Here is a 27638-nt window from a genome sequence, read left to right on the forward strand (position 1 = left end):
TAACACAGTAATTCCACTTTTTTAAAAATTTAATTTTTTTTTTATAGAGCAGGTTCTTAATTAGTCATCCATTTTATACACCTCAGTGTATACATGTCAATCCCAGTCTCCCAATTCATCACACTACTCCCCCACCCCTCCGCTGCTTTCCCTGCTTGGTGTCCATACTTTTGTTCTCTATATCTGTGTCTCTATTTCTGCCCTGCAGACCGGTTCATCTGTATCATTTTTCTAGGTTCCACATATATGTGTTAATATACGATATTTGTTTTTCTCTTTCTGACTGACTTCACTCTGTATGACAGTCTCTAGATCCATCCACGTCTCAACAAATGACCCAATTTCGTTCCTGTTTATGGCTGAGTAATATTCCATTGCATATATGTACCACATTGTCTTTATCCATTCGTCTGTCGATGGCATTTAGGTTGCTTCCATGACCTGGCTATTGTAAATGGTGCTGCAGTGAACATTGGGGTGCATGTGTCTTTTTGAATTATGGTTTTCTCTGGGTATATGCCCAGTAGTGGGATTGCTGGGTCATATGGTAATTCTGTTTAGTTTTTTAAGGAACCTCCATACTGTTCTCCATAGTGGCTGTACCAATTTACATTCCCACCAACAGTGCAGCAGGGTTCCCTTTTCTCCACGCCCTCTCCGGCATTTGTTGTTTGTAGATTTTTGATGATGCCCATTCTAACTGGTGTGATGTGATAACCTCACTGTAGTTTTGATTTGCATTTCTCTAATAATTAGTAATGTTGAGCAGCTTTTCATGTGCTTCTTGGCCATCTGTATGTCCTCTTTGGAGAAATGTCTCTTTAGGTCTTCTGCCCATTTTTTGATTGGGTTGTTCGTTTTTTTAATATTGAGCTGCATGAACTCTTTGTATGTTTTGGAGATTAATCCTTTGTCCGTTGATTTGTTTGCAAATATTTTCTCCCATTCTGAGGGTTGTCTTTTCATCTTGTTTGTAGTTTCCTTTGCTTTGCAAAAGCTTTTAAGTTTCATTAGGTCCCATTTGTTTATTTTTGTTTTTATTTCCATTACTCTAGGAGGTGGGTCAAAAAGGATCTTGCTGTGATTTATGTCAAAGAATGTTCTTCCTTTGTTTTCCTCTAAGAGTTTTATAGTGTCCGGTCTTACATTTAGGTCTCTAATCCATTTTGAGTTTATTTTTGTGTATGGTGTTAGGGAGTGTTCTAATTTCATTCTTTTACATGTAGCTGTCCAGTTTTCCCAGCACCACTTATTGAAGAAACTGTCTTTTCTCCATTGTATATGCTTGCCTCCTTGTCATAGATTAGTTGACCATAGGTGCATGGGTTTATCTCTGGGCTTTCTATCCTGTTCCATTGATCTATCTTTCTGTTTTTGTGCCAGTACCATACTGCCTTGATTACTGTAGCTTTGTAGTATAGTCTGAGGTTAGTGAGCCTGATTCCTCCAGCTCCATTTTTCGTTCTCAAGATTGCTTTGGCTATTCAGGGTCTTCTGTGTTTCCATACAAATTGTGAAATTTTTTGTTCTACTTCTGTGAAAAATGCCAGTGGTAGTTTGATAGGGATTGCATTTAATCTGTAGATTGCTTTGGGTAGTAGAATCATTTTCACAATGTTGATTCTTCCAATCCGAGAACATGGTATATCTCTCCATCTATTTGTATCATCTTTAATTTCTTTCATCAGTGTTTTATAGTTTTCTGCATACAGGTCTTTTGTCTCCCTAGGTAGGTTTATTCCTAGGTGTTTTATTCTTTTGTTGCAAGGGTAAATGGGAGTGTTTCCTTAAGTTCTCTTTCAGATTTTTCATCATTAGTGTATAGGAATGCAAAAGATTTCTGTGCATTAATTTTTTTTTATGGTACGCAGGCCTCTCACTGTTGTGGCCTCTCCCGTTGTGGAGCACAGGCTCCGGACGCGCAGGCTCAGCGGCCTTGGCTCACGGGCCCAGCCGCTCTGCGGCATTAGGGATCCTCCTGGACTGGGGCACGAACCCGTGTCCCTTGCATCGGCAGGCGACTCTCAACCACTGCGCCACCAGGGAAGCCCTGTGCATTAATTTTGTATCCTGCAACTTTACCAAATTCACTGATTAGCTCTAGTAGTTTTCTGGTGGCATCTTTAGGTTTCTCTATGTATAGTATCATGTCATCTGCAAACAGTGACAGTTTTACTTCAAGTTTCCAACTTGTATTTCTTTTATTCCTTTTTCTTCTCTGAGTGCCATGGCTAGGACTTCCAAAACTATGTTGAATAATAGTGGTGAGAGTGGACATCCTTCTCTTTTTCCTGATTTTAGAGGAAATGCTTTCAGTTTTTCACCATTGAGAATGATGTTTGCTGTGGATTTGTCATATATGGCCTGTATTATGTTGAGGTAGGTTCCCTCTATGCCCACTTTCTGGAGAGGTTTTATCATAAATGGGTGTTGAATTTTGTCGAAAGCTTTTTCTGCATCTATTGAGATGATCATATGGTTTTTATTCTTCAATTTGTTAATTTGGTGTATCACATTGATTTGCATATATTGAAGAATCCTTGCATCCCTGGGATAAATCCCACTTGATCATGGTGTATGACCCTTTTAATGTGTTGTTGGATTCTGTTTGCTAGTATTTTGTTGAGAATTTTTGCATCTATATTCATCAGTGATATTGGTCTGTAATTTTCTTATTTTGTAGTATCTTTGTCTGGTTTTGGTATCAGGGTGATGGTGGCCTCATAGAATGAGTTTGCAAGTTTTCCTTCCTCTGCAATTTTTTGGAAGAGTTTGAGAAGGATGGGTGTTAGCTCTTCTCTAAATGTTTGATAGAATTCACCTGTGAAGCCATCTGGTCCTGGGCTTTTGTTTGTTGGAAGATTTTTTTTTTTTTTTTCTGTATGCGGGCCTCTCACTGTTGTGGCCTCTCCCTTTGTGGAGCACAGGCTCCGGATGCGCAAGCTCAGTGGCCATGGCTCACGGGCTCAGCCGCTCCGTGGCATGTGGGATCTTCCCGGACCGGGGCACGAACCCGTGTCCCCTGCATTGGCAGGCGGACTCTCAACCACTGCACCACCAGGGAAGCCCTGTTGGAAGATTTTTAATCACAGTTTCAATTTCATTATTTGTGATTGGTCTGGTCATATTTTCTGTTTCTTCTTGGTTCAGTCTCGGAAGGTTATACCTTTCTAAAAATTTGTCCATTTCTTCCATGTTGTCTATTTTATTGGCATAGAGTTGCTTGTAGTAGTCTCTTAGGATGATTGTATTTCTGCGGTGTCCATTGTAACTTCTCCGTTTTCATTTCTAATTTTATTGATTTGAGTCCACTCCCTCTTTTTCTTGTTGAGTCTGGCTAATGGTTTATCAAGTTTATCTTCTCAAAGAACCAGCTTTTAGTTTTATTGATCTTTGCTGTTCTTTTCTTTGTTTCTATTTCATTTATATCTGCTCTGATCTTTATGATTTCTTTCCTTCTAACTTTGGGTTTTGTTTGTTCTTCTTTCTCTAGTTCCTTTAGATATAACGTTAGATTGTTTATTTGAGATGTTTCTTGTTTTGTGAGGTAGGCTTATATAGCCATAAACTTCCCTCTTAGAACTGCTTTTGCTGCATCCCATAGGTTTTGGATCATCGTGTTTTCATTGTCATTTGTCTCTAGGTATTTTTCGATTTCGTCTTTGATTTCTTCAGTGATCTCTTGGTTATTTAGTAACGTATTGTTTAGCCTCCATGTGTTTGTGTTTTTTATGTTTTTTTTCCCTGTAATTCACTTCTAATCTCGTAGCGTTGTGGTCAGAAAAGATGCTTGATATGATTTCAGTTTTTTTGAATTGATTTGTGACCCAAGATATGATCTATCCCGGAGAATGTCCCATGCACACTTGAGAAGAAAGTGTAATCTGCTCTTTTTGGATGGAATGTCCTATAAATATCAATTAAATGTATCTAGTCTATTGTGTCATTTAAAGCTTGTGTTTCCTTATTAATTTTCTGTTTGGGTGATCTGTCCAATGGTGTTAGTGAGGTGTTAAAAGTCCCCCACTATTATTGTGTTATTGTCGATTTCCTCTTTTAGAGTCGTTAGTAGTTGCCTTATATATTGAGGTGCTCCTGTGTTGGGTGCATATGTATTTATAATTGTTATATCTTCTTCCTGGATTGATCCCTTGATCATTATGTAGTGTCCTTCCTTGTCTTTTGTAACATTCTTTATTTTAAAGTCTATTTTATCTGATATGAGTATTGCTACTCCAGCTTTCTTGCTTTGTTTTTTTTTTTTTTTGTGGTATGTGGGCCTCTCACTGCTGTGGCCTCTCCCGTTGCGGAGCACAGGCTCCAGACGGGCAGGTTCAGCGGCCACGGCTCACGGGCCTAGCCGCTCCACGGCATATGGGATCTTCCCAGACCAGGGCACGAACCCATGTCCCCTGCATCAGCAGGCGGACTCTCAACCACTGCGCCACCAGGGAAGCCCCAGCTTTCTTTTTATTTCCATTTGCATGGAATATCTTTTTCCATCCCCTCAGTTTCAGTCTGAATGTGTCCCTAGGTCTGAAATAGGTCTCTTGTAGACAGCATATATATGGGTCTTATTTTTGAATCCATTCAGCCAGCCTGTGTCTTTTGGTTGAAGCATTTAATCCGTTCACATTTAAGGTAATTATCGATATGTATGTTCCTATTACCATTTTCTTAATTGTTTTGGGTTTGTTTTTTTTTTTTTTAATGTATTTATTTATTTATTTATGGCTGTGTTGGGTCTTCGTTTCTGTGCATGGGCTTTCTCTAGTTGTGGCAAGCGGGGGCCACTCTTCATCGCGATGCGCAGGCCTCTCACTATCGCGGCCTCTGTTGTTGCAGAGCACAGGCTTCAGGCGCGCAGGCTCAGTAATTGTGGCTCACGGGCCCAGTTGCTCCGCGGCATGTGGGATCTTCTCAGACCAGGGCTCGAACCCGTGTCCCCTGCATTGACAGGCAGATTCTGAACCACTGCGCCACCAGGGAAGCCCTGGGTTTGTTTTTGTAGGTCCTTTTCTTCTCCTGTGTTTCCCACTTAGAGAAGTTCCTTTAGCATTTGTTGTAGAGCTGGTTTGGTGGTGCTGAATTCTCTTAGCTTTTGCTTGTCTGTAAAGCTTTTGATTTCTCCATCAAATCTGAATGAGATCCTTGCCTGGTAGAGTAATCTTGGTTGTAGTTTCTTCCCTTTCATCACTTTAAGTATATCATGCCACTCCCTTCTGGCTTGTAGAGTTTCTGCTGAGAAATCAGCTGTTAACCTTATGGGAGTTCCCTTTATGTTATTTGTCGTTTTTCCCTTGCTGGTTTCAGTAATTTTTCTTTGCCTTTAATTTTTGCCAATTTCATTACTATGTGTCTCGACGTGTTTCTCCTTGGGTTTGTCCTGTATGGGTCTCTCTGCACTTCCTGGACTATTTCCTGGGTGGCTATTTCCTTTCCCATGTTAGGGAAGTTTTCGACTATAATCTCTTCAAATATTTTCTTGGGTCCTTTCTCTCTCTCTTCTCCTTCTGGGACCCCTATAATGCGAATGTTGTTGCGTTTAATGTGGTCCCAGAGGTCTCTTAGGCTGTCTTCATTTCTTTTCATTCTTTTTTCTTTATTCTGTTCCGCAGCAGTGAATTCCATCATTCTGTCTTCCAGGTCACTTATCCGTTCTTCTGCCTCAGTTATTCTGCTATTGATTCCTTCTAGTGTATTTTTCATTTCAGTTATTGTGTTGTTCATCTCTGCTTGTTTGTTCTTTAATTCTTCTAGATCTTTGTTAAACATTTCTTGCATCTTCTCGATCTTTGCCTTCATTCATTTTCTAAGGTCCTGGATCATCTTTACTATCATTATTCTGAATTCTTTTTCTGGAAGGTTGCCTATCTCCACTTCATTTAGTTGTTTTTCTGGGGTTTTATCTTGTTCCTTCATCTGGTACATAGCCCTCTGCCTTTTCATCTTGTCTACCTTTCTGTGAATGTGGTTTTTGTTCCACAGGCTGCAGGATTGTAGTTCTTCTTGCTTCTCCTGTCTGCCCTCTAGTGGATGAGGCCATCTAAGAGGCTTGTGCAAGTTTCCTGATGGGAGGGAGTGGTGGTGGGTAGAGCTGGCTGTTGCTTTGCTGGGCAGAGCTCAGTAAAACTTTAATCCACTTGTTTGCTGATGGGTGGGGCTGGGTTCCCTCCCTGTTGGTTGTTTGGCCTGAGGCGACCCAACACTGGAGCATACCCGGGCTCTTTGGTGGGGCTAAGGGCAGACTCTGGGAGGGCTCACGCCAAGAAGTACTTCCCAGAACTTCTGCTGCCAGTGTCCTTGTCCTCACGGTGACACACAGCCACCCCCCGCCTCTGCAGGAGCCCCTCCAACACTACCAGGTAGGTCTGGTTCAGTCTCCCCTGGGGTCACTGCTCCTTCCCTTGGGTCTCGATGCACACACTACTTTGTGTGTGCCCTCCAAGAGTGGAGTCTCTGTTTCCCCCAGTCCTGTCGAAGTCCTGCAATCAGATCCCACTAGGCTTCAAAGTCTGTTTCTCTAGGAATTCCTCCTCCCGTTGCTGGACCCCCAGGTTGGGAAGCCTGACGTGGGGCTCAGAACCTTCACTCCAGTGGGTGGACTTCTGTGGTCTAAGTGTTCTCCAGTCTGTGAGTCACCCACCCAGCAGTTATGGGATTTGATTTTACTGTGATTGTGCCCCTCCTACCGTCTCATTGTGGCTTCTCCTTTGTCTTTGGATGTGGGGTATCTTTTTTGGTGAGTTCCAGTGTCTTCCTGTCGATGATTGTTCAGCAGTTAGTTGTGATTGTGGTGTTCTTGTGAGAGGGAGTGAGAGCATGTCCTTCTACTCCACCATCTTGAACCAATCTCTATGTATTTTCTTTGGAATGCCTGTTATAATGAAGTGGAAACACTTTCATAAATATTATTTTGTCATCTTTTCCCTTCTATATTTGGAGATTTTAAACCTTAATTATTACTTTTTTTTTTTTTTTAATTTTTTGGCCGTGCTGTGTGGCATGTGGGATCTTAGTTCCCTTGACCAGGGATCGAACCCGTGTCCCCTGCAATGGAAGCACGGAGTCTCAACCACTGGACCCCCAGAGAAGTCCCGTAAACCTTAATTTTTATAGAGAAACTAAAAATCAACCTAAGTTCATGATTCTGAGATCTTCTTGAGTAGTTAATGCCAAGTTGTGATTCTTGATACCAAGAAACACAGGGGTTTATAATGTTAAAAATGTTTCATTTATCTAATGAAAATAATGTATTTTTCTTCTTTATTAGAAATTCATTGAATTTGAAGACTCTCAAGAACAGGAAAAAAAGGATTTACAGACCAGAGTGGAATCTTTAGAATCTCAAACAAGACAACTTGAACTCAAGGCCAAAAACTATGCTGACCAGAGTAAGTAAAATATGTTAAAGAGTGGAATGACTCATCCTGACATTTGAGTACAGTTCCAGATATGCTTGGAATTGTCACCCCACCCTCAAAAGTAGACCTGGGAGCTTGGTTTATTCTTTTTTGTTCACATTTTCATGTGGTACCCATGTCTGCAGAAATGACTAAGTCAGACACCTATAGGACTCGCTTCTTCAATTTAGCTCTCAGCTTTTGTTTGTAGCTTACATTGTATAGTAGTTAACATTATGCTGTATCCATCGTGCAGGATTCTGGGGTGTGTACATGTGAATCATTTCTTCAAATTTTGATCAGTTACACAAAGTTCCATTGGTTTCTGTGTTGCTTTGAAATTTAAAAATGTAAGAGAAACTTTGAAGTATGTATAAAAAAATTACTGAATTCTTTTTCATTCCTTTCTATGGAAAACCGAGGACATTGAGGGGACTAGAACGACATTTTTCAGAACCATTTCATTTTTAATATAATTTCATATATTCTTGATTCAAATATAGTTATTGTTTCAAATTCCAAGGACTTCTTCCCCTTTTTGTCTAATGAAAGTGGACCTAATTAAGTCAAAATTCAAAAAAGAAACTTTATGGCATATTTTCATGTTTGATTCAGGCAGATCACTCTCCAGTTTTCCCTCCCAGGATTGTAAACTTCTAGATGGCCCGCAGTTACTCTTCCCACACCACCCATGAAGGTTACATAGTGACACCTGCTGTAAAAGGACTGGCATTCATGAAGGATAACCTTCACTACCAGGCTTAGAGTGTGTATGATAACTGGCTGCTCCCTTTAGGACTCTGGAAGAGTCCAATAGAGCTAAAACCTAGAATCACTGGGAATCTGGAGTTTAGGCATTCTAGAATTCAAGGAGAACTCAAATGGCTATTAAGCAGATGTCATGGAAGGGAGCCAATGGATATTTGGTAATGGAAGGCCACCAGAGTGAGACAAAATGAGCCATGTGTCATGTCTTTGTTCTTTTAGGTGTGTAGATACCTAGAGTGCTGTACCCTGCCTTTGTTAACAGTGAATCCTAACTTGATTGCGTTTTCATATCAGGGACTATAGTATTTTAGAACAAAACACTAAAGGTGCAGTTTTGACAGAACCAACCTCATTCTTGTACCAAGTACGTTTACCTCTTGACTTCTGAGGAGTATCAAGTTTTGGATAAGGAAATTTTCTTTTGACTTAGAAAGGAACTCCTTTTCTAGAATCTTTTGATGCACTAAATAATCTGCTTCTATGATAGGAAATATTAAAGGAAGAATTACCTTGTACTTGATATAGTAGCTTTTTAAATTAAGATTGTTTTCCAGTCCAGTGAGTCATACCTACCTTTTTTGGAATTGTCATGTTCTTTGGTGTCCATTCTCTCATTTCTCTTTCAGAAGTATTGATTACCATGTATCCTATTTTTAATTCAAGATAATTTTTTAAAAATAAGGTGTCATTTAAAAATAATTGATAATTCTCTGTGGAAGGGATGAGTAAATTAATCACCAAGTATTGGATATGGTCTTGAGCTATATTTGATATGAGAACTTTTTTTTTGTTATTAATACAATATTCTCTCAAGAATTTCTCCCCCTGGATGTCTGCTATCCCCGTTTTTCCCCCTGCTATTCCATTTTGAAATAAATCTTGTTGTCTAAGTAACAGTTAAAGAACTTAAAACTGTGATTAATCAGAATTGACCGTTGAGATGCACAAAGCTGATAGTCTCTTGGTCCATGAGCTAAGGCTATAATGCTTTGGAACTTACTCCCTTCTCCTTTGATACCTTGGAATCTTTTCCTCTTTTCCATCTAATTGTTTTCCTCGCTCTTCTATTTTTTTCTAAATGAATATAATATGAAATCTAAATATATCTAAAATTTTTCTTCTGAGTCTTTATTTTACCACATTTTAAACATCTGAAAAAAATTGGGGGGTTGGGGTGGAAATAGGTTGACTTTTTTCATTTTACCACCTTAGTTTTCCCTTCCCCAGATCTCCAATATGAATCAAAGCCCCTTTATTTTTTAAAAAGGTGGCGGTAGGAGGTAATCTTTAAGTATCATCAGTGCCCTATCCTATTGGAAAAACGGGACTGGGAATGTATTTTTTTAAAAGATGAAAACATATTGAAATGGATGTATGTCAGAGTATATTAATTCTTTTTTTGTATAATAGGATACAGAATATCTGGACTTTAATATTGTAATTTTGGTTTTTTAAGACTGTATAGTGATTTTTATTAGATTTATTGTAACCCAACATTTTTTTTAACTTTTTAAATGTTTTAAATGTGTTTTTTAGTGTTCTGAACATCTGTATTTAAATAAGCATTTAAGGCCAAAGAAATTACTGATGATGATACCTATAGAGAGGAAGGATGCGTGCAGTTTTTTGTGTTTAGTACTATTTTTTGAGTGCCGTATGATAACAATATCGTCCAATTTCCATGTTTGTTTTTATAAATGTGTTAGAGTCTTTAACTTTAAAAGACTGTCATTTCTGATTGATGTGTTTTAGGGCACATATCCCTTTTAAGAAGTAGCCACAATGAAAGTCCAAGTTCTGCTTTGGGACTACTTCTTATGTCAAAAGGGGAAATTTTGGTTGTAGTTACTTGCTATTTGAGAAGCAAGAAAAGTCAAGAAATAGGAACTGAATTAAAGAACACACTTGACAGCTTTTAATGGTATGGAATCTATCAGGTTGTTGTGGTATGATTTTTAAATTTTTGATGATATAAAAAATTTATTATAATTTTATGGTCATGTTTGATTTTGGAGATATCTGGTTGCTCTCTTTTCAAAATTTGAACTACATAAGAATTATTTTGGCTTTTCCAACATAAATAAAGCAATTTTTAAAAGGCCACATATTGTTCCTTATCTGGGTATAATAGTAATACTTCTTGGTAGTTAACATCTTGTACGCCTTAAGGAAGAATCTGAAATATATGTGGAGTGGAATAAGGAAGTTGTGGATTGAGGCCCTTAGTGCTTTTCAGCTATGTAAGGTGTAAGCAGTCAACCTGGCCATTCATAGTGTGGCAGCAATGAGTTCTTCATCAGAAAATACTTTTTATATTCATTATTTCTGTTATATACTGATTATTTCTATTCTTGTAAGCCAAATACTATCTTAAGTAAATACAGACATTTTAATATGTTAAAAATAAAAAAACTACTACTATCTGCCTAGCATTCAGCCTCTAGGCATGGTTTTGGCACAGAAGAATATGATGCGGTCATTACAGTCAAAGAAATCATAGTTTTGTGGGGAAAAAGGTTATGTGTATGACCGTCTTGTCTTTTCCATATGTACCATGCTTTTATATCACTGCAGAGTGTATATATAATTTTGCATCTTTCCTTTAACATTATCATAAGTGTTTTCCTTATTGTATAATCTTTATTTTTTAAATGTGTCAACACCCATCATCCAGAAGCTATGCCGTCTATTAACAATTCTTGTTTTCCCTGAGGAACTGTGTGTGCTTTCTCCTTTTCTCTAATGAGAATTATTTAATGGCTACTTTGTTTTTTTAACTTGGCTACTCAGAAACTCAGAACAAATTTTGAAGTACAACCATAACAACTGGTTTGGGCCTTACTTGGGTGGCATATTTAAATTGTTTTTTTCCTGTTCCACATTTTATACATATATAGTGAATTGTTAAGATATGTTCTTGTAAACTATCTCAAATCCTTTGTGGAATTAAGGAATGAATGAATTGGTAAAAATAAATATAGGCGAAGTTTTTTAAAAACTCAAAAAATTTCTGTTGGTTGGTTGGACATTTTTTCCAGTGTAGTGAATCATATTACAGTGAATATTTTTTCACACCTGTAGATTGCCCTCTTTCGGTAATTTTCTTAGGATATAGTTACAGAAGTAGGGCAAAGAATATGAACATTGTAGTGGTTCTTGGTATTTAGTAGTGTTTGGTCATTTTTTATATGAACAGAATTGGGGAAGGAAGAATTAGTAGCAAATTCCACATTATTTATCATAACTTATGAATTTGAATCATTATTTACAACATATTAACACCCAGAGCTGATGTAGAAAACCGTTTATTATCTATTTGATTTTCTCTTGGGAAAATTCTGTTGCCCTCAAGCTACTTGAGTTTATAAGAGATGACCTTTTCCTTGAATTGTGGAGAAGATGGCAAGATTTAGATGGCAGTGATTTTAAGCTACTTAAATAATCTCTGAATCTGCCCTTTCTTCCTTTGAATGAAAATCCATTTTTAAAAATTAAATGGGGACTTCCCTAGTGGCTCAGTGGTTAAGAATCCTCCTGCCAATGCAGGGGACACGGGTTCGAGCCTTGGTCCGGGAAGATGCCACATGCCACGGAGCAACTAAGCCCATGTGTCACAAATACTGAGCCTGTGCTCTGGAGCCCACGAGCCACAACTACGGAAGCCCGTGCGCCTAGAGCCCGTGCTCTGCAGCAAGAGAAGCCACCACAGTGAGAAGCCTGAGCACTGCAACGAAGAGTAGCCCCCGCTCGCTGCAACTAGAGAAAGCCTGCAAGCAGCAATGAAGACCCAACGCAGCCAAATAAATAAGTTAAATGGAAAAATATTTTTGACACCTGAAGACATTTGTGCTAGAGTTTTATACTCTGACCTTTCTACACTTCCCATCTCCCATATAACATTCATTTGCTTTTTAAACTTAGTATAGATTTTAGTCTAATAAAATACCTTCAAGCCTTTACCTTGAAACACGTTATTAGATGGAAAACTCTCCTTTTTGGTCATAAGAATTAGCACACCATTAGAAAATAATGGAAAATAATGGGAAGGTAGTATAATCATAAACCTTTTTTTTTTATTTTAAAGGAATAAATGGCTTAAAACATACTTCAGATTTGGGAGTTATTTATAAGCAAGGGCTGTGTTAGTGATGTTATTGATAAATTGAGAATTTTCACAACACAGAAGAAAAATAATCTTTTTCAGTTAACAGGTGTAGCTTCACACCAAAGTTAATAGTTGAGAGGGCCTAAATATTTTCTGTCACTATTTTTTAAGTTATTTTAAAAAATACCTTCAGGCAAATAAAAAGCTTTATTAACTCCTTTACTGTACTTTGCAATTGGCAAAGAATGTTAATACTCTCAGAATTTCCATAATACTGTAATAGGTTACTTCTATCATTTTAATTTTATCGTGTCAAGAGGCAGTCCCTTTCTACATTATTTTTAGAATGATGAAAGTAGACAACTGATGATTTATATTTTTGTTGAAAGCATACTTCTTATTAAGGCAGCTTGAGGAGATTCAGATTTATATCTCCTTATTTTAAAAAGTTACAAAAATAAAATTTGTTATATAGAAAGTTTTTTAGTTCATTTAACTTGAATCTAATATCTTTGCGATATTAAGAATATCTATATATTTAATAAACTTTATGTAAGGTTTTTTTTTTTTTTTTTTGGCTGCGTTGCGTCTTTGTTGTTGCGTGCGGGCTTTCTCTAGTTGCTGTGAGTGGGGGCTACTCTTCCTTGCAGTGCGCGGGCTTCTCATTGCGGTGGCTTCTTTTGTTGCGGAGCATGGGCTCTAGGCACGTGAGCTTCAGTAGTTGTGGCACGTGGGCTCAGTAGTTGTGGCTTATGGGCTGTAGATTGCAGGCTCAGTAGTTGTGGGGCAGAGCTTAGTTGCTCCGCACCATGTGGGATCTTTCCGGACCAGGGCTCGAACCCGTGTCCCCTGCATTGGCAGGCAGATTCTTAACCACTGTGCCACCAGGGAAGCCCAAGGATTTTTTTTTAAAGAGCTTGTGTATGAGAGGGAAAGCAGATAATTGGGCACAAGATAATTTATGCAAACACTAACATTTTATTACTTCTGCTTCATTAGGTAATATCTATGTGGTCTTCAGACCTGTTTTATGTTTTATTATCTGTATTTGGACTGTTCATTTCTGAAGTCTACTGTTGTTTACTAAGAAACTTAAGGTTGTAGTTCATAATTAATATCTAGAACTAAAGGTTTCATGGAAAATTAATTTTATGAGTAAGAGTTAGAGGATTGATGGTGATTTAGCTTAGAGAACAGAATAAACATGAGTGATTTGGTTATTCTTCAAACAAAGGAATGAGTAAGGAAGATACCAAGTTGTTTTTTTGTAAATTTGGAAGATTAAATCAGAGAAAATGAATTTGTTGTTTTTGGTTGATCATGAGGAAGTATTTCTTGACCGTGAAGGTGATACATGGGAATATGTGCTGAGGGAAAACATAGACTCTCCCTACATAGACTTTAGGTGGCATATAATGTCTGTCTGAAAAATCTTTTTAAGTTTAGGGACATGGTGAAGGACTTAGTTGGCAGAGCAGAGGTTTTTATTGCTGTTTTGATGTGGTTGTGTCTGTGATTTATTTGCTCTTAAGTGAGCACTTGATGCTTGCTTACCTGTTGAGACGTTTGATGCTAACTTGTTTAAGGAAAGCTTCTGGAAGACCAATGTCAATCTTCTGAGGCCAAGTAACAGTTGGATTATCTGCCTTCCTCGATTAGTAAGAACTGATGATTCCTTTTGAGAAGGCAAATAACGAGTTGGATATGGCATTCTAGAAGGTCTGTTTCTCTTTCTTCCCCCCATAGGCCTATCAGCAGTCTGATGGGGCAGAAGACAACAGAGATGGAAGGTGTTCCAAACTTGGCAAAGGCCATCAATCTAAGGAGGTAAGCTCTGATTTTGAGCAGGTAGAGCAGGTGGCTCTTCCTGCCTTAATCATATCCTCTTGCTCTTTGGAAAGATGAATGGAAAGAAAGAGCATCTAAAATGAGGCTGAAGTATCTTCATTAGCTTTTATAAGGGGAACATTTTGAATTAGTCTTTTGATTCTTCTTTTATCTTTCCCCCACCCCCTTATTGTTTTCAATGCCTTGATTTGTTTGATTTTTTTTTCTCCCTAGAATATTAGCAGCTTAAAAAAATTGGCAGATTATCTGTTGTTTGGGAATAGGAAGGATGAGCAGAATCTTGTTTATTTCAAGTTAATCTCAGGTTGTAGCTAGTTTGAGTAAAATCATATGATTTGAGGATTTTTCCTGAGATCATTTTGAGGTTTGGGTTCACATGGGAACTATTAAACAAGAAACGATCTTTTCTTGTTTAAACATTTCAGATATAATACAACAGTATAGGTATAGGTTAACTTTATGATACTTGAGGTTTTGGGGGATGTCTACCATCTTTGCCCTGGTGGGCCTTCCTTTCCCAACTTTCCCTTCCCTTCTACTTCTCTTTCTTTTCCCCTTACTGATTACTGGGTGGCATACAGGACTTTGAAGATAAGGCTCTTCCCAGCATTTAAAGGTACTTTTCAGTTAAACACTATACCATCTCATGTGACTTAGGCCTTGAGAAAACTTGAGTCCCTTGACTGTGTTGTTGTACTGATGTAAGTATTTTAAGAAAAGAGTGAGAGGTTCTGAATTTGTTTTATATGATCTTAGTGGTTAACTCATATACCTAAAAATATAATACTAATATTCAGAATCACAGTACAGATAAAGAAAACATGAAATGTGGGAAGACATAGATAATTTCTGTCAAGATACTTGCTGGAGATGTTAGGTTGGAGAAAATAATGGCCAAAACAACATTCAGAAAATCATCCAGAATAACAAAGATATAAACTATTCTTAAGCACCATGAAGTGACACGCCTTTGATAATTTAGAATGCCTTTTAGAAGGTTTTTACTGTGTGTTTACAAGCTAATGTATGAGTTAAGGTAACTCTAGTTGCTGTAGCAAACAAGCTGCAAAAGACATATATAATGATTCAGATGTTATGTTATTTCTTGTTCATGTGAAACTTCTTACTTTCTTTATATTGATTGATTGATTGATTGGCTGCACTGCGCGGGGCTTGTAGGATCTTACTTCCCAAACCAGGGATTGAACCCAGGCCACAACACTGAAAATGCTGAGTCTTAACCACTGGACCGCCAGGGAATTTCCTCCCTATGTGAAATTTAAATTGGATGTTTCTGATACATGGGTGGCTCCTTTGGAGACACAGGCCCTTTCCAACTTTGCTCTGAGTTTGTCATACCTACATTGAGTTGGAGGAAGGGGAAAGAGAATGGAGGATTGTGTGTGGAAGGTTTTTATTGGGCCAGGCCTAGGAGTAGCACACATAGCTTTCACTTCTACTTCATTGGCTATATAACTCAGTTAGAAGCTCACTTACAGAGGCTGGGATATATAGTCTAGCTATGTGTCCCAAGAAAAAGAGAAACTGCTTTGGTTAGTATCGGCTAGTCTTTGCCTTAGCCTAACAGCCTTAGTAGGTGGTACATGATTTTGCTCAAGTGTTGAGGCAAGGGAGGGAATGTAACTAAAGCTTAGCAATCATGTGCCTATTCTTTCTACTGTGAATAACCTGAGGAAGAGAAGGTGAGGAAACTTTAATGAAAATATAGCATTTATGATTTGTACTCTCATCTGATTTTTTAATAACTTCAGGGTTACTCTGGTTTAATTTTTATTATTGCTTTAAAACTCTTCACTGAATATTCATTCATTTATTCAACAAACATTTACTAAGTGTTGAGATTTTCTTTTTTGTTCCCTTAACTTCCTGACTTTTACTTTAAAAAAATAGGTTACTGTTAAATTGAGATGCAATTTTCCGATGCTTATGTTAAGGAATAGACTTTGAATGACACTTCCTGCCCCTTTAAAAAAATGTAATTTCCATACCATAAAATCCACCATTTTAGAGTATACAATTCAGTGGTTTCTAGTATATTCATAAAGTTGTACGACTATCATCACCATCAAATTCTAGAACACCATCATTCCAAAAAGAAACACCATACCTGTTAGCACTCATGGTTCCTGGTTTTCCCTCAGCCCTTAGTACCCACTAATCTGCTTTCTGTCTCTATGGATTTGCCTATTCTGGAATTTGAAATCATATAATATATGGTCTTTTGTGACTGGCTTCTTTCGCTTAGCATAAGGTTCATCTACGTTTTAGCGTGTATCGTTACTTAATTCCTTTTTAAGACTTTTTAAGAATAATACTCCATTATATGGATATATACTACATTTTATGGCCACCCCCGACCCCTTTAATTGCCTGTTTATCCTGCTGGTCTCAGAACTAGAATCAACCAAAACTCTTCCTTGGCTGTCTGAAAGCCTACCTAGTTTTGTAGAGTTGAATACAGTGAACATCCACTTTGGGAAGATATCCCTTGGGTTTCTCATTGGCATCCTGATGTGTCTAGTTACTAGTTCATAAGTGGAGAAGTAGATAACTTAATATTTGAACTATCTTTGAATCATATTCTTTTGAATATGGTTGTCTACTAGTTAACTGGTAATATATTAGGTCTTGTTTTGATTTGTATAATACATCTGGATGTAACTATACAAAAGAAAAAACCTACTTAATTTGTGTGTGTGTGTGTGTGTGTCTGTGTTGGGTCTTTGTTGCTGCACACAGGCTTTCTCTAGTTGCAGTGAGTGGGGGCTACTCTTTGTTGCGGTGCGTGGGCTTCTCATTGCGGTGGTTTCTCTTGTTGCAGAGCATGGGCTCTAGGCACACGGGCTTCAGTAGTTGCAACACATGGGCTCTAGGGTGTGCGGGCTTCAGTATTTGTGGTGTGTAGGCTCAGTAGTTGTGGCTTGTGGGCTCTAGAGTGCAGGCTTAGTAGTTGTGGTGCACTGGCTTAGTTGCTCCGTGGCATGTGAGATCTTCCCAGACCAGGGATTGAACCCATGTCCCCTGCATTGGCAGGTAGATTCTTAGCTCCTCTGCCACCAGGGAAGTCCCAAAACCTATTTAATTTTAATGGGATAGAGAAATAAATTATTTTAGGGCCTCGAGTAAGTAGACTAAGTAGTTGTACTGGAGTGAAGAGGAAGATGGAAGTATATAATACTTATGCTAGAGAAGCTTATTACCATTTCATTAATTTTGAAGTATAATTGACTTAAAATATATTAGTTTCAGGTGTGCAGCATAATGATTTGATATTTTTATGTATCACAAAATGATCACCACTATAAGTCGTTACTGTCTGTCACCGTACAAACTTATTAAAATATTATTGACTATATTCTCTTTGTTATAATTACATCCCCATGACTTATTTATTTTATAACTGGAAGTTTGTACCTCTTAATCCCCTTCACTTATTTCACTCCTCCGCTACCACCCTTCCCTCTGGCAAGCAGTAGTTTATTCTCTGTATCTAAGAGTCTATTTCTGTTTTGTTATATTTCTTTTGTTTTTTAGATCCTACATATAAGTGAGATCATACGGTACTTGTCTTTCTCTGTCTATTTCACTTAGGGTAATATCCTCTTAGGTTCATTCATGTTGTCATAAATGGCAAGATTTCATTCTTTCTATGGCTGAGCAATATTCCACTTCATTCATTCATATATATATATATATATATATATATATATATATATGCCACATCTTTATCCATTCATCTGCTAATGGGCACTTAGGTTGCTTCCATATCTTAGCTACTGTAAATAATGCTGCCATGGACATTAGGGTGCATATACCTTTTGGAATTAGTGTTTTCATTATCTTGAGATAAGTATTAATAACTGAATTACTGGATTGTATGGTAGTTCTGTTTTTTATTTTTTGGGGAACCTCCATACTGTTTTCCATAGTGGCTATACCAATTTACATTCCCATCAGCAGTATACAAGGGTTCTCTTTTCTCCACATCCTTTCCAACACTTATTTCTTTTCTTTTTGATAATAGTCAATTCTCACAGGTATGAAATGATGTCTCCTTGTGTTTTTTGGGTTTTTTTTTTGCGGTACGCGGGCCTCTCACTGTTGTGGCCTCATAGCGTTGTGGTTGGAAAAGATACTTGATACGATTTCAGTTTTCTCAAATTTACCAGGGCTTGATTTGTGGCCCAAGATATGATCTATCCTGGATTATGTTCCATGAGCACTTGAGAAGAAAGTGTATTCTGTTGTTTTTGAATGGAATGTCCTATAAATATCAATTAAGTCCATCTTGTTTAATGTATCATTTAAAGCTTGTGTTTCCTTATTGATTTTCATTTTGGATGATCTGTCCATTGGTGAAAGTGGGGTGTTAAAGTCTCCTACTATGATTGTGTTACTGTCGATTTCCCCTTTTATGGCTGTTAACATTTGCCTTATGTATTGAGATGTTCCTATCTTGGGTGCATAAATATTTACAATTGTTATATCTTCTTCTTGGATTGATCCCTCGATCATTATGTAGTGTCATCTTTGTCTCTTGTAATAGTCTTTATTTTAAAGTCTATTTTGTCTGATATGAGAATTGTTACTCCAGCTTTCTTTTGGTTTCCATTTGCATGGAATATCTTTTTCCATCCCTTCACTTTCAGTCTGTATGTGTCCCTAGGTCTGAAGTGGGTCTCTTGTAGACAGCATATATACGGTCTTGTTTTTGTATCCATTCAGCCAGTCTATGTCTTTTGGTTGGAGCATTTAATCCATTTACGTTTAAGGTAGTTATCTGTATGTATGTTCCTTTTACCATTTTCTTAATTGTTTTGGGTTTGTTAATGTAGGTCTTTTCCTTCTCTTCTGTTTCCTGCCTAGAGAAGTTCCTTTAGCATTTGGTGTAAAGCTGGTTTGGTGGTGCTGAATTGTGTTAACTTTTGCTTGTCTGTAAAGGTTTTAATTTCTCCGTCGAATCTGAATGAGATCCTTGCTGGGTAGAGTAATCTTGGTTGTCAGTTTTTCCCTTTCTTCACTTCAAATATGTGCTGCCACTCCCTTCTGGCTTGCAGAGTTTCTGTTGAAAGATCAGCTGTTAACCTTATGGGGATTCCCTTGTATGTTATTTGTTGCTTTTCCCATGCTGCTTTTACTATTTTTTCTTTGTATTTAATTTTTGATAGTTTGATTAATATGTATCTTGGTGTGTTTCTCCTTGGATTTATCCTGTATGGGACTCTGTGTGCTTTCTGGAGTTGATTGACTATTTCCTTTCCCATGTTAGGGAAGTTTTCAACTATAATCTCTTCAAATATTTTCTCAGTCCCTTTTTTTTTTCTCTTCTTCTTCTGGGACCCCTATAATTCGAGTGTTGGTGCATTTAATGTTGTCCCAGAGGTCTCTGAGACTGTCCTCTATTCTTTTCATTCTTTTTTCTTTATGCTGCTCTGTGGTAGTTATTTCCACTATTTTATCTTACAGGTCACTTATCCATTCTTCTGCCTCAGTTATTCTGCTATTGATTCCTTCTAGAGAATTTTTAATTTCATTTATTGTGTTGTTCATCATTGTTTGTTTGCTCTTTAGTTCTTCTAGGTCCTTGTTAAACTTTTCTTGTATTTTCTCCATTCTATTTCCAAGATTTTGGATCATCTTTACTATCATTACTCTGAATTCTTTTTCAGGCAGACTGCCTGTTTCCTCTTCATTTGTTTGGTCTGGTGGGGTTTTTTTACCTTGATGCTTCATCTGCTGTGTATTTCTCTGTCTTCCCATTTTGCTTAACTTACTTTGTTTGGGGTCTCATTTTTGCAGGCTGCAGGTTCGTAGTTCCCATTGCTTTCTTTGGTGTCTGCCCCCAGTGCGAAATGTTGGTTCAGTGAGTTGTGTAGGCTTCCTGGTTGAGGGTACTGGTGCCTGTTTTCTGCTGGATGAGGCTGGACCTTGTCTTTCTGGTGAGCAGGACCGTGTCCAGTGGTGTGTTTTGGGGTGTCTGTGAACTTATTATGATTTTAGGCAGCCTCTCTGCTAATGGGTGGTGGTGTGTTCCTGTCTTGCTTAGTTGTTTGGCATAGGGTGTCCAGCACTGTACCTTGCTGGTTGTTGAGTGGAGGTTGGTCTTAACGTCGAGATGGAGATCTGTGGGAGAGCTTTCGCCATTTGATATTACGTGGAGCTGGGAGGTCTCTGGTGGACCAATGTCCTGATCTCGGCTCTCCCACCTCAGAGGCACAGGCCTGACACCCTGCCGGAGCACCAAGACCCTGTCAGTCACATGGCTCAGAAGAAGAGGGATAAAAAAAGAAAGAAAAAACTTAAATGGAATAAAATAAAACATAATTCTTAAAAGTAAAAAATATTAAAAAGTAAGAAAAGAAAAATCAAACAAACAAAACGGACAGACAGAACCCTAGGACAAATGGTAAAAGCAAAGCTATACAGACAAAATCACACAAAGAAGCATACACATACACACAAAAAGAGAAAAAGTAAAAAAAAAAAATATATATATATCCTTGCTCCCAAAGTCCACCGCCTCACTGTTGGGTTGATTCGTTGTCTGTTCATGTATTCCACAGATGCAGGTACATCAAGTTGATTGTGGAGATTTAATCCGCTGCTCCTGAGGCTTTTGGGAGAAATTTCCGTTTCTCTTATTTGTTCACACAGCTCTTGGGGTTCAGCTTTGGATTTGGCCCCGCCTCTGTGTGTAGGTCGCCAGAGGGCATCTGTTCCCTGCCCAGACAGGACGGGGTTAAAGGAGCAGCTGATTAGGGGGCTCTGGCTCACTCAGGCTCTGGGGAGGGAGAGGTATGGAATGCGGGGCTAGCCTGTGGCGGCAGAGGACGGCATGACGTTGCACCAGCCTGAGGCACGGTGTGTGTTCTCCTGGGGAAGTTGTCTGTGGATCATGGGACCCTGGCATGGCGGACAACACAGGCTTCCAGGAGGGGAGGTGTGGATAGTGACCTGTGCTTATACACAGGCTTCTTGGTGGCTGCAGCAGCAGCCTTAGCAGTTCATGCCCATCTCTGGTGTCCGAGCTCATAGCCGCGTCTTGCGCCCATCTCTGGAGCTTGTTTAGGTGGTGCTCTGAATCCCCTCTCCTCACGCACCCCAAACAGTGGTCTCTTGCTTCTTAGGCAGTTCCAGACTTTTTCCCGGACTCCCTCCCTGCTAGCTGTGGCGCACTAGCCCCTTTCAGGCTGTGTTCACGTAGCCAACCGCAGTCCTCTCCCTGGGATCTGACCTCCGAAGCCGTAGCCTCAGCTCCCAGCCGCCCTGGCGAGTGAGCAAACAAGTCTCTGAGGCTAGTGAATGCTGGTCAGCTCTGATCCCTTTTGCGGGAATCTCTCCGCTTTGCCCTCTGCACCCCTTTTGCTGCGCTCTCCTCCGTGGTTCCAAAGCTTCCCCCCGCCCACCCCCATCTCTGCCAATGAAGTGGCTTCCTAGTGTGTGGAAACTTTTCCTCCTTCACAGTTCCTTCCCAGAGGTGCAGGTCTTGTCCCTATTCTGTTTTTCCTTTTTTTCTTTTGCCCTACCCAGGGACGTGGGGACATCTGAGGTGTTCTGCCAGCATTCAGTAGGTGTTTTGTAGGAGTTGTTCCACATGTAGATGTATTTGTGGGGAGGAAGGTGATCTCCACGTCTCACTCCTCCGCCATCTTGAAGGTCCCTATTACCACTCTAATCTTTATTATTTCCTTCTTTCTCTTCACATTGGTTTTTGTTTTTCTTTTTCCAGTTCCTTTAGGTGTAAGATTATATTGTTTATTTGAGATTTTTCTTGTTTCTTGAATTTCCCTCTTAGAACTATTTTTGCTGTCTCCCATAGATTTTGGAATGTTATGTTTCCATTTTCAGGTCTTGGAATATTATGTTTCCATTTTCATTACTTCCTCTTTGATTTCTTCATTGACCCATTGGTTGCTTAGTAGCATTTGTTTAGCTTCCACATGTTTGTATTTTTTGTGGTTTTTTTCTTGTAGTTGATTTCAAGTCTCATAGCACTGTGGTTGGAAAAGCGGCTTGATACGACTTCAGTGTTTTTAAGTTTACTGAGACTTGTTTTGTGGCATAACACGTGATCTATCCTGGAGAATGTTTCATGTGCAGTTGAAGAGAGTGCACAGTTTCTGCAGCTTTTGGGTGGAACATTCTTAAAAACATAGTTACAGGTGAGAGAAAATCAGAATACAATAGTGATGCATCAGACTAATAGGCTGATGTAAAGTACAGTGTTGTCAGTTCTACTTTTAGCCTGGATCTTTTGCTGCCTTAAAAAATAAAATTAGTTGTGTTGAATACTGTAATAGGTAACATGTATTCATACAGAAAGCTGAGAGAGAGCTTGATTTAAGTGTACTTCTGATTTATTTTGTATTAAGAACAGTGAAAATATGGAAATCATCTGTCAGCATAGAAGTTTGTAATATGCAGCAGTACTGACTGAAAATATTTGTAGATTAAGAAAATTAACTTTAGTGCTTAGATGAGATGATGAGCATTTCAGGCTTTTAGTTTTAAGACTGTAGCACTTATGAAAATAACAGGAATAAACTGTGGTGCATCCATACAGTGGAATATTTTTCAGTGCTAAAAGCAGTGATGTATCAAGCCCTGAAAACACATGGAAGAACCTCAAAAAGATATGGCAGAGTAAAAGAAGCCAATCTGAAAAAGGCAAAACTATAGAGACAGTAAAAAGATAAGTGTTACCATGGTTAAAATGGACAGTGGGCGGGAGTGAGGGAGGGAGGGAGGGATGAATATGTGGCAAACAGAGGATTTTTAAGGCAATGAAACTACTCTGTATGAAACTGTAATGGTGGATACATGGCATTATGTATGTGTCCAAATCTATAGAATATTCAACACAAAGAGTTAATCCTGATGTAAACTTTAGTGTTTGGGTGATTATGATGTGTCAGTGTAGGTTTACTGACTGTAATATATGTACCACACTGGTGTGGGATATAGATAGTGGGGGAAGATATGGGTGTGTGGCGGCAGGGGTGTATGGAAACTGTACTTTCATTTTTTCTGTGAACCATCAACTGCTCTAAAAAATAAAATCTATTGAAAAAAATAACAGTCAGGGGCAAGTCACATGTAACCATATGTGGTTTGCATGTGTTAAATGCCCTTTCTTGTATGATACAGGCTTGCTAAGAAATAATACAGATATAGATAATTTATATGAGATTAGTAAATATATGAAATGGTTGATTAGAGAATGGGTTGATAGTTTATCAAGTTTATTTTTGAGGTGAAAGTAAGACTATGATGCCAAATGGAAATAAGTAGAACGTTAAGTCTAATGGATTAAAAAGCTGTGAATGGAGGATTAAGGAATTATCGATAGAAATAATACAAAATGCTTAAGGGGACAGAGTGATTAATAGAAATTTAAGAAATTTTTGTAGATTTCTACAAAAATTTATTAGTTTTGTAGCCAGTTTGAACAATGATCATGTTCATTTAGGTAAATGGTAGGAGATTTCCGGCAATTAGTGGTATTTTGGGGCTTTATGTCTTTCCCACATTCTTACGATTAAGTAGTACATTACAACAAAGCTACACAAACCAACGTCGGTTAGCAAGCTGCCATAAAGTCAGTCAGGACCTGTTTCTATGAGCTACAAGCTCAGCTGTCTGTCCCAAGTCAATTGATAAACATTGTGTATAAAAGCTTCTCTCAAAGGTTAACTTAATGATATTTATCAATAGTTCTTGTAGGGCTGCCATAACAAAATACCACAGACTGGGTGGCTTAAATTACAGAAATTAATTTTCTCACAGTTCTAAAGGCTGGAAAGTGCTGGCAGGTTTGGTTTCTTCTGAGACCACTCTCCCTGGGTTGCAGATGGCCGCCTTCTCTCTGTGTTCTCACAGGACCTTTTCTCTGTGCATGTGTGGGGAGAAAGAGCTCTGTTATCATTTCCTTTTCTTAAAAAAAGATACCAGTCCTATTGAGTTAGGACCCTATCTTTATGATCTCATTTAACCTTAATTACCTTTTTATTTTATTTTTATTTATTTATTTTTTTGGCTGTGCTGCGCAGCTTGTGGGATCTTAGTTCCCCGACCAGGAATTGCACCCAGGCTTCAGCAGTGAGCAAGTCCTAACCCTGGACCACCAGGGAATTCCCCTTAATTACCTTTTGAAAGCCCTGTTTACAAACATAGTTACATTGGTTAGGGGTTCAACATATGAATTTGGGTCGGAGACAATTCAGTCTGTAACAGTTGGGTGGGGAGACAAGAATTCTCCATGGGAACAAAAGTGGTGTGGCTTGACACATCTGATCCTGAAGGGTCTTGTAGGCCAGAGTAAGGACTCCCTCCCTCACTCCTTCCTTTCTTTCTTTCTGTCACGGGAAGCTGTTGAAGGGTTTTGAGCAGTCAGTCACTATCTGACTCCAGCCAGGTTACCATTTAAACACAGGGGAGCAGAGACTAGAGCAGAAACACTAGTCAGGAGATAATTGTAATAATCCAGGCAAGAGATGATGTCTTATATCAAGGTGGGAGTGATAGAAGTGGTAAAAAGTTGTCAGAGGGCTTCCCTGGTGGCACAGTGGTTGAGAGTACGCCTGCCGATGCAGGGGGCACGGGTTTGTGCCCCGGTCTGGGAAGATCCCACATGCCGCGGAGCGGCTGGGCCTGTGAGCCATGGCCGCTGAGCCTGCGCGTCTGGAGCCTGTGCTCCGCAACGGGAGAGGCCACAACAGTGAGAGGCCCGCGTACCGCAAAAAAAAAAAAAAAAAGTTGTCAGATTCTAGATTTATTTTGAAGGTAAACTGGACAGAATTTGCTGATGGATTGCAGTGTGGGAAAAGAGAAGAGCAAAAGGATAGTTGCAAGATTTTTGCCTGAGTAAGAAGATTATGGGAAAGAGCAGGTTTGGGAGAGAAAATCAGTTCGTTTTGACTTTGTAGACATCTTAGTGACATCATACTATGCATTGTTTTATATTTTTAAATTTCAGATATAGCAGTAACATTCAGCATCCTTCCATTAAGTTCTAGGCACCATCCCATGTCAGCATTTATGATAATACTGCATTCATTTTATTTTTTTTACTTTTTACTTTTATTTTATTTTGTGTGGTACACGGGCCTCTCACTGTTGTGGCCTCTCCCTTTGCGGAGCACAGGCTCTGGACGCGCAGGCTCAGCGGCCATGGCTCACGGGCCCAGCCTCTCCGCCGCATGTGGGACCTTCCCGGACCGGGGCCACGAACCCATGTCCCCTGCATTGGTAGGCGGACTCTCGACCACTGCGCCACCAGGGAAGCCCAATACTGCATTCATTTTAACGGTACCTTTAATTGTTGTATTTGAAAGACACAGGTGTGTGAGGTCCTGTTCTAGGCCCTTTTCAAATGAATAGTAACAATGGGTCAAAGGATATACACATTGCTTATTTTAATACATATCACCAATGTGACCTTCAAAAGAGTAATTCCAATTTATCCTCCAATGATGGCAATCATTTTTTCTTTCTTTCTTTTTTAAATTATTATTTTTTGGCTGCATTGGGTCTTTGTTGCTGCACGCGGGCTTTCTCTAGTTGCAGCGAGTGGGAGCTACTCTTTGTTGCGGTGCACAGGCTTCCCGTTCCGGTGGCTTCTCTTGTGGAGCACGGGCTGTAGGTTCATGGGCTTCAGTAGTTGTAGCACACGGGCTTAGCAGTTGTGGCTCGCGGGCTGTAGAGTGCAGGCTCAGTAGTTGTGGCACATGGGCTTAGGTGCTCCGTGACATGTGGGATCTTCCTGGACCAGGGCTTGAACCAGTGTCCCCTGCATTGGCAGGCGGATTCTTAACCACTGCGCCACCAGGGAAGCCCTATTTCTTTTTATAATTCTCCAATCTGGTAACATTTTTTCCTCATCTCCCTGTACATTTTTATGATGAATCAATACAGCTTATTTGTTACGGTTCTGAATAGTCTGTTTAAATCCTGCGCTATATGTTGAATTTATAGGAGTTCTTGGAGAACATAAAGAATGATGAGTATTCAAGCCAAGGAAAGTGCTTGTGTGAATGGGTACACATTATGTTTGGACTGGGGTGGGGTTGGGCTGTATACACAGTAAATTCATCAGGTCATAACTCCTCCCCAAAGGTAACCACTATCCTGACTTCTAACACATTAGATTAGTTTTAGATTAGTTATGTATGTATATGAACTTTGTATTCTTTTGCTTCTGCTTCTTTTCCTCAATGTCCTGTTCGTGAGATTTGTCCATGATGTTTTGTACAGCAATAATTTCCTCATTCTCATTATTATATAGTATTCCAGTGCATGAATATTTATCCATTTTGCTGTTGGTGGATATTTGGGTTGATTCCAGGTTGGGGCACAAATAGTGCTGCTTTGAGTATTGTCTTAAATGCCTTTTGGTGGACACGTAGACATATTTCATAGTAATGAACTTGTTTTGTCACAGGGTTGGCAAATATTAACTTTATTAAATCTTGCCAGTTTTCAAATTGGGTGTACCAATTTATACTCCCACCAGCAGTGTATAAAAGTTCCTTACCAGAACTTGTTCCTTACCAACAATGTTTTTCATTTTAGCTATTCTGACAAGTATGTAGTAGTGTTGCATTTTGTTTTTTTACTTTTTTGTTTGTTTGTTTGCCATGCCACCTGGCTTATGGGATCTTAGTTCCCCGACCAGGGATCAAACCCGGGCCCTCGGCAGTGAGAGCACAGAGTTCTAACCATTAGACCACCTGGGAATTCCCACATTTGGGCCTTAATATGCATTTCATCATGATTAATAAAGTTGGGTACATATTTTACTTGGCAGTTTGATACCTTTGAGTTTTGTAGTATCTGTGATTAGGTTCTTTCCAGACAGAGGGGTTTTTATTTCAAGTAATAAAGGAGTACTCTCTATACTTTTTTTCCCCAAAGTGAAATTTTAAAGTTGACTCCAATATATAAAACAAATTAAAAGAGTATCTCTTGAGAGGCAGAATACCATGGTAATTAAAAGCTGATTCTGGATCTAGTCTCTTCCATTAGGAATTGTAGTTTTGCCATTTACTAGCTTTGTGAATTTGGGCAAGTTACTTAACCCCTATTTACTTCAGTTTCGTTATCTCTAAAATGAAATGTATTAAACTTTCGTCATAAGGTTAATGTCAGGCTCAAGTTAGTTAATATAAAGTACGTAGGACAGTGCATGTTACCTAACAAGTACTATATAATGTTAGCTGTTAGTAGTAGTGGTAGTGATGGTGATATAAATTTATCTTATGAATTTATACCAAGTTAGTTGACAAGAGTAAGGGGGCTCTACTGTTGAGCACAAATTTGAAATTGAGGGTTATGGATGATAGTTGGAATTTTATTTTAGTCTCAGCCTTTTTTTGTTTTGGTTGCACAATACCAGGAAAATTTTGATTCACACAGATGAGCAATTAAAGATACTTATAGTTCACTCAGTAGCTTTAGGATTATGCTTTTAGATTAATTTAATTGGTAAGTTGCTT

The 27638-nt window shown here is 38.8% G+C and overlaps 1 protein-coding gene across 5 annotated transcripts in view; it reads left to right on the plus strand.

Annotated features, from left to right (window-relative positions):
- SPAG9 (sperm associated antigen 9) overlaps nucleotides 1-27638 on the plus strand; it is a 143154-nt gene that overhangs the window by 39929 nt on the left and 75587 nt on the right. For 4 of the 5 annotated variants that reach the window (XM_079905631.1, XM_079905625.1, XM_079905626.1 and 1 more), the window contains exon 2: nucleotides 7274-7394. In XM_079905631.1, the coding sequence (XP_079761757.1) occupies nucleotides 7274-7394 (121 nt within the window). Of the gene's footprint in view, nucleotides 1-7273; nucleotides 7395-14043; nucleotides 14104-27638 lie in introns of those variants that run through there. The other variant, XM_079905630.1, reaches the window with a different exon arrangement.

The sequence above is a fragment of the Stenella coeruleoalba genome (assembly GCF_951394435.1).
Source record: "Stenella coeruleoalba genome assembly, chromosome: 19".
Taxonomy (NCBI): Eukaryota; Metazoa; Chordata; class Mammalia; order Artiodactyla; family Delphinidae; genus Stenella; species Stenella coeruleoalba.